General features: G+C 40.2%; 1 protein-coding gene and 1 long non-coding RNA gene across 2 annotated transcripts in view; one reads left to right on the plus strand and one right to left on the minus strand.

Moving 5' to 3' along the window:
* Positions 1-4,295: 4,295 nt before the first annotated feature.
* Positions 4,296-4,985, minus strand: LOC107702574 (uncharacterized). Its single transcript, XR_001635776.1, has 3 exons — positions 4,789-4,985; positions 4,607-4,710; positions 4,296-4,527 (listed from the first exon to the last, which is right to left on the minus strand). It is a non-coding gene; the product is annotated as an uncharacterized LOC107702574 (long non-coding RNA).
* Positions 4,986-5,881: 896 nt separating this feature from the next.
* LOC107702597 (sorting nexin-30) overlaps positions 5,882-8,187 on the plus strand; it is a 25,797-nt gene continuing 23,491 nt past the window's right edge. Inside the window, exon 1 of the mRNA XM_016504966.1 lies at positions 5,882-6,119. Coding sequence (XP_016360452.1) covers positions 6,003-6,119 — 117 coding nt within the window. The 5' untranslated portion in view covers positions 5,882-6,002. The remainder of the gene's footprint in view (positions 6,120-8,187) is intronic.

An 8,187-nucleotide genomic window follows, 5' to 3' on the forward strand; every position in this document is an offset into this window, starting at 1 on the left:
CACACACAGAGCGGGATAACACACACACACACACAGAGCGGGATAACACACACACACACACAGAGCGGGATAACACACACACACACACAGAGCGGGATAACACACACACACACACAGAGCGGGATAACACACACACACACACAGAGCGGGATAACACACACACACACACAGAGCGGGATAACACACACACACACACAGAGCGGGATAACACACACACACACACAGAGCGGGATAACACACACACACACACAGAGCGGGATAACACACACACACACACAGAGCGGGATAACACACACACACACACAGAGCGGGATAACACACACACACACACAGAGCGGGATAACACACACACACACACAGAGCGGGATAACACACACACACACACAGAGCGGGATAACACACACACACACACAGAGCGGGATAACACACACACACACACAGAGCGGGATAACACACACACACACACAGAGCGGGATAACACACACACACACACAGAGCGGGATAACACACACACACACACAGAGCGGGATAACACACACACACACACAGAGCGGGATAACACACACACACACACAGAGCGGGATAACACACACACACACACAGAGCGGGATAACACACACACACACACAGAGCGGGATAACACACACACACACACAGAGCGGGATAACACACACACACACACAGAGCGGGATAACACACACACACACACAGAGCGGGATAACACACACACACACACAGAGCGGGATAACACACACACACACACAGAGCGGGATAACACACACACACACACAGAGCGGGATAACACACACACACACACAGAGCGGGATAACACACACACACACACAGAGCGGGATAACACACACACACACACAGAGCGGGATAACACACACACACACACAGAGCGGGATAACACACACACACACACAGAGCGGGATAACACACACACACACACAGAGCGGGATAACACACACACACACACAGAGCGGGATAACACACACACACACACAGAGCGGGATAACACACACACACACACAGAGCGGGATAACACACACACACACACAGAGCGGGATAACACACACACACACACAGAGCGGGATAACACACACACACACACAGAGCGGGATAACACACACACACACACAGAGCGGGATAACACACACACACACACAGAGCGGGATAACACACACACACACACAGAGCGGGATAACACACACACACACACAGAGCGGGATAACACACACACACACACAGAGCGGGATAACACACACACACACACAGAGCGGGATAACACACACACACACACAGAGCGGGATAACACACACACACACACAGAGCGGGATAACACACACACACACACAGAGCGGGATAACACACACACACACACAGAGCGGGATAACACACACACACACACAGAGCGGGATAACACACACACACACACAGAGCGGGATAACACACACACACACACAGAGCGGGATAACACACACACACACACAGAGCGGGATAACACACACACACACACAGAGCGGGATAACACACACACACACACAGAGCGGGATAACACACACACACACACAGAGCGGGATAACACACACACACACACAGAGCGGGATAACACACACACACACACATACATATATATACACACACACACACACACACACACACACACATACATATATCCGTCTTTCGGATGAGATGGTAAACCGAGGTCCTGACTCTCTGTGGTCATTAAAAATCCCATGGCACTTCTCCTAAAGAGTAGGGGTGTAACCCCGGTGTCCTGGCCAAATTGCCCCCCTGGCCTTTGTCAATCATGGCCTCCTAATATAGTCATAATTTTCGTTGACGAAAGCAACACTAGTTTTATGAAGGTAAATTTAAGGCCTTTTAAAGAAAATATATATTAAAGGGAACACAACACGTCAATATGTTCTTTAAATGAAGCACACAATGATGTGTATTATCAACACGTCGAAGTACTGTACTACAGTAACAAACAAGGTTACAAAACAAAATTATGCTTATAGTGTGTCACTATTTAATAAATAAATAGAAAACTCGTAATGGCTAAAAATATGCTTATTTTCCCTTTTTCTTTTCTCTTCTTCTTTTGGTTTTGGGATGGCATGTGATCATGTTTTTGAGATACACACATAATTTCACACAGATCACTTACAGATTTTATTTTGCTCCACATGCTCTCCCTGCATCACATTTTCACGAAGGATGGTTTCAACCGCTCGGGCCACTTTGAGCATCTGAAAGAATGAGTTTAATAGATATTCTTGCCTAGAAGCCTCCAAGAGCAGACAGAAGTCTTAATATCTAGTTTAATCATATCAAATGTTTCATTCTCGTTTTTTTTTTTTAATTCTTCATTTATTTTTAACCTGGCAGCTTCATGTCCAGAGGAGTAAAAAAACGTGTATGAGACTTTAACTAAGACATAGTAACAACAGCAATAGTAATAATAATAAATACTTAAAAAAAATGTTTTTTTTTCAGAACGCAAAGATAAAAAAACAACAACATACAAACGGGACAGAAATTATTTTGCTGAAAAGTAACAGTCCAAACAAAAGCATCAACACTAAAATAAAGAAAACAAAAAGTAATAATAATAAAAGAAATAAAAAAAATGTTGTGAGCTGATATGTAAAGAATTTAAATATGTAATTCAAGTATGTAGACAATTGTTGTTAGCGTATGGTGTAGGTTTATTGACACCTGTCAGAGCTCGGTCATCATCTCTAAAAACATGTCTTCTGGTCTTATGCAGATCTTTGAAGACCCGCAGCACCTTTGAATACAAATATTACGACACTGCAAAGATAAATGACCAGTGTTGGGGAAAGTTACTTTTAAAAGTAATGCATTACAATATTGCGTTACTCCATAAAAAGTAACTAATTACGTTACTTAGTTACTTTTGTATGGGAAGTAATGCGTTACGTTACTTTTGCGATACTTTTTAAATCTGGACAGGGCTTGCTTGTTTGTTTTTAAAATAAAAAAGTTATATTTTTGGCAAATATAAAAGCCTTTTCACACCAAAAGTGAAATGAATAAGCCTCAGACTGAACGGAAAGTAAATTTACGTCCGTACAGTAGAATGCAGAAGAAGACATTTCAACACTTCAGCAATAAACAAAGACACACAAATGTTTGTCTAGAGTAATTTGTGCTTATTAGTACGGTTGAACTGGATCATCGAAGACATTGGTTAATAGAATGGGACTAAATACAAGGATATTTGTGTTGTTTAACATTTAATTATTGCAGGTTTGCGTCATATTCTGAGTTGCGTTATTTTTATTCATTTTGAGGAATACTGAATCTGCGTTTTTGTTTTTTTTGTGAGTGAGATGAATTAATGCATATTCATATTTATTTTAGAACTAGAGTAACATCTGATTTCTCTCAACATGGGGACAGGAGAGCTGTCAGTCAATAAATTGGAAAAAAATTAACTCAGATATTATCTTGTAAATTAAAAAGTAATGCGTTACTTTACTAGTTACTTGAAAAAAGTAATCTGATTACGTAACTTGCGTTACTTGTAATGCGTTACCCCCAACACTGGTAATGACTAAACAATGCTTTTATAATGCAATGGCACGTTGCTCTTATAAAGCCGTCTATTTAAACAATTTAATAACGGCAATTGCATTTACTGAGTTTGAAAATAAACACAGCAACTGTTGAAAACAATGTAAGAAAACACCAATATTGTAAATCGCTATTGTTTCAAGCGTGTCCCCATCACGCAGGAGTCTCGTTCTGCTGCGGCTGTTGTGATGCAGCGCCGCCTGCTGCACTGGAGGACGCGTCTGTTCCGCTAACGCGCGGGGGTTTATATTCAGCAATAAACATCAGAATTAAACTGAAAAAGAACCTTTAAGAAGCCAGTTAGTTGGTTTTGTATTGCTTATTATGGGGAATGTCCCTTGAATGAAAGGAAAAGCTTTATTAGATACGTTTTCTTGAAGGAAGTTGATGGATGCACCAGATATCTGAGATGCACAATGCAACAGCACCCTATTGGTTATCTTCAGATATCTCCAACGCAAATAAACTGCATCACAGTGATCACACTCATTCACATCCTCTGGTTAATACTCAGTTCTCCATGGGTCCCACCTGTGTTACTGTAGTACTTACATTAAATAGTTATAAACACTTACACAATGTTGTGATGCCTAAATTCATATTTAGCACGCAGTTTTCTGAAAACAAAGATTCACAGCATAACCTACAACATGAACGTAACTTCAGCCAGAATTTCTTTATTGTGTGTTTTATTGTTAGCATTATTTGAGGTTTTCCTACGATTGCATGAAGCATCCGAGTCACCCAATTACAGAAAGACTGTATCAAACCAAATGTATTGGATTCCACAGAACAGAAGTACAACATGCAAGTCTCACACCATAACAGACGCAAACAGGCACAACTTCTTCACCAAATCACATTATTCATGATGAAGCACACAAGCAGACGAATCCTCCACGTGTCTCCGGTCTTTGTCTGAAAGGAAAGCACAAGGAAGAAAATGTTCAGCAACAGCTAAACTTCGAGCAGAATCATGGCAACGCGTTATACTGACCCTCATATAAGAGTAAATAATCGTTCCCCTGAGTGCAGGGTCAGATGGGTAGTGTGCTTAATCATTGGGTCAGTTCAAAGCTTCAGTCTTTTAGTTGGATTAATCTAAACAAAAATCAGTCTGTAAAAGCTAGTACTAAAATGTTGTCCACAACATTTTACTTATAAATGCCTAAAACATACCTTGTTGCTGCCCATCCTCGAAGCCCACGCTGCTCAAAGCACTGCAGTGCACATGTGCGGAATGAATCTTCTTCTGTGTTAGTTTCAGGCTTTCGGCCAGAGCCTCAGCAGCGCATTACTGCCTCCAGCGGCGGCACTGGGAACCACTGATGGCCGCTTTCCAATCATGATTCATGAAGCTTCGAAACATTCGTCAATCTTTTGTTTTGAAGCGCTGCTTCAGAAGTCGCCTGGTCACGTGATCTTAGCAAACAAAACATGTTTGATTTATTTGTTTGTTTGTCTCACATTTATTAATTTTACTTTTATTTTGTTAATGTTTTTTACTTGTTTTGTTATTTTTTGCTGTTTTATTTTGTGTATGCATAACAGCATATATAATAGTGCTGTCAAATGATTAATCGCGATTAATCGCATCCAAAATAAAAGTTTTTGTTTACATAATATATGTGTGTGTGCTGTGTATATTTATTATGTGTATATACATACACTCACATACAGCATATATTTTGGAAATATTTACATGCATATGCATTTATATTCTTATATTTTATGTTATATATAAATATATTTAACACACACACACACACACACACACACACAATATATATTATATATAACACCGCTAGATGGTGTTGATCTGGTAAACCGTATAGTTTTGACTGATTTTATAATGTAGGTTCATGTTTGATAAATGTTGGTATGCATGTTTTGCCTAATAACACGCAAACAAGCATTCCATATGATAACATTTTACACAACCTTCATATTTAACGCTGTTTGATTACTTGTAGGTTACTTTTAGTAGAGTTTTCGTTGCAATTACATCGTTTTGAGCAGCAGCTGCCGCCAGCCTGCGGCGTTTCGGGCGCTTCGTTCACAGATTCATAGTTTCTCTCTTAATTTCTGGGAATGATGTACACAACAACTGAATATGGCCTTGGATACAGATCAGAGAAACGGGGAAAAATCGGTATCAGGAATTAATATTTGATATAACTCAGTGTATCCTTTTACGCAAAAAAGCGAGGAGTGACGTTTAATTTGAAAAGAGGCGTTGTGGTGTTTTTCCGGAAGTGTGCGTCTCCGCTGAGAGTCAGCTGACAAGCGTAGTTCCGCTTCTGCGTGGTGGCGGTCAGCTGACAGATGTTTGCCGTCTCGGATCGTGCGGCTGTGAAATAAAAACACCTGCGCGATCAGAGCCGACCAGCGCGATGAGTGCTGGCGCCCCCCGATCACTGGCCTCCTCCGGACAGAAGTCCATCCAGGACATCTGCCACCCTCTGTCCGCCGAGGAGAGCGCGCTGAACCCCGGCAGCGCTGCAGACACGGTGAGGTCCGGGCTGGGGCTGTTTGGGGCCACACCAACCCAGAATCGCTCTCTAGCTAGGCAGCATTCAGGATCCATCAGCACTAGTGAAGCAGTGCTGACAGCGTGTCGCTGTGTCTAAAATATTTGACTGGGTAAAAAACAAGTAGTGTGTTTGTCCAGCCACAAACAGTGCACAGACGCATTTCGTCTATTTGCATCATTAGTAATATGTTTTAGTAAATATCGTGGTATGGAAATATGCAGTGTTACTACCTTGTTTATGAACGTGCATCGTGGTATTACCATGTTTTTGGGTATGTACTATGGTAGGTTGTTTGAACATGCACCATGATTGTACCATGCGTTTTTAGTATTTATTTACCGTATTAATACCATAATTTATTGGCCATGCACTGTGTGTCATCTAAATACAATGATCTATGATTATAATAGTTATTTAGTATGATGGTACACATCAGGGGCCCATCATAGTATTTGTTTTTTTGTGTGGATTGGAGTGCATTTTATAAATATTCAGATTAATGCGTTTTGTGTTCAATCTAAAAACGTGAGCGGTTTGGCTAAAGTGAAATGAAATTATTGTATGTGATCTCCCAGTTTCGAATTGTTGTAAATACTGATCAGTGTTGCACATATCGAGGTTTATTTATCAAATGCACAAAAATATACGCAGCAAAATATGTATGTATGCCTAGAAAATGGAAATAAAAAAAATAAGGAATAGTTCACCCCAAAATAAAAATCGCTGAAATTGTCCTCACCCTCAGCTCATCCGAGATGTAGATGAGTTTGTTTCTTCATCAGATTTGGAGCACTGCATCACTGTCTCACCAATGGAAGTGAATGGGTGCCGTCAGAATGAGAGTCCAAACAGCTGATAAAAACATCACAATAATCCACATCACTCCAGTCCATCAGTTAACATCTTGCAAGTGATGTAATGCCTAAATTTCTCCAAATCTGTTCTGATGAAGAAACAAATTCATCTATATCTTGGATGGCCTGATTTTCATGTCTAGGTGAACTATTCCTTTAAGACCTAAAGGAAAAGTAAATTAACCACACAGAATAAAAAAAAAAATGTATATGAGTGCTGCTTAACACATTGTGCAAAGTTGCTATTAGTAAATTCTAGTAAGAGTATTGAAATAGTAACCGCAGATGTCTGTTGTGCAGTGTGTGAGGTGTAAACTTATAATGAGTCAGACATGTCTGGACAATAGAGCTGTGTTGAGCTTGGCACAGCTGACTGAGATGCTGCTAAATGAAGAGTTTGTTGTGTTTTACTCATGACGCAGAAGAGTTGTTTTTGCGCGCTGCTCATAAATGTATTGTTGTTGCAGTTGCACTGTGGCTTCCCTATTTGTTGGATATGATAATTGCTTGTAAATGCTGTGAATGCTTGTTTACTTCATATTAAAATGGCTGTTTTAATAATAATATTATAGGTCATTTTAATTCTATTTGTACTTCATTATTAGAGATAGTAAGGCTTTTTCTGTACTTGTTTATTCCGATGGCTAATTTATAGCCAGAAAGTGTTTTTTTTTTTTTTTTCTTATTGGACGTTTGCAATTCATTAAGATGCATCAGCGCAATATTTGAACTAACCCAGAAACTTTGGCTTTCTTTACTGATTTCTGCTAATAAGCAGAAACTCCCTTTGGGGTTGTTTTGTGTGACACATTAAACAGTTTAGAAAACAGTTTTTTTTTTTTATAGAGAAAATGAAATCATGGGATACACCGTGCCAGGTAACATTATGAGTAATGCTTATTTTCCTGGTAAAACGGAAATAACTCACTATCACGGTTTTGTGATAATTGCCTAATCTTGCCTAACCTGAGAGCGGGAACGAGACATCACAGAGACATTTCTCCGTTATGGGAACTCCTTCCCTTCCAACCTTTCCTGAAGTCCTATTGGCTCACGCCAGTCCAAATGACTGTATGCAAATCACATGCAAATACTGACGCGCTCGAGAGGCAGTATGAAATGCGGTGCACGCGACAATTACGTCAGAATCTGATACTGAACGCCGCTTAGCTGGTCGAGCAGCGAACACG

This window comes from Sinocyclocheilus anshuiensis, unplaced genomic scaffold (assembly GCF_001515605.1).
Source record: "Sinocyclocheilus anshuiensis isolate Anshui unplaced genomic scaffold, SAMN03320099.WGS_v1.1 scaffold210, whole genome shotgun sequence".
Classification (NCBI taxonomy): Eukaryota; Metazoa; Chordata; class Actinopteri; order Cypriniformes; family Cyprinidae; genus Sinocyclocheilus; species Sinocyclocheilus anshuiensis.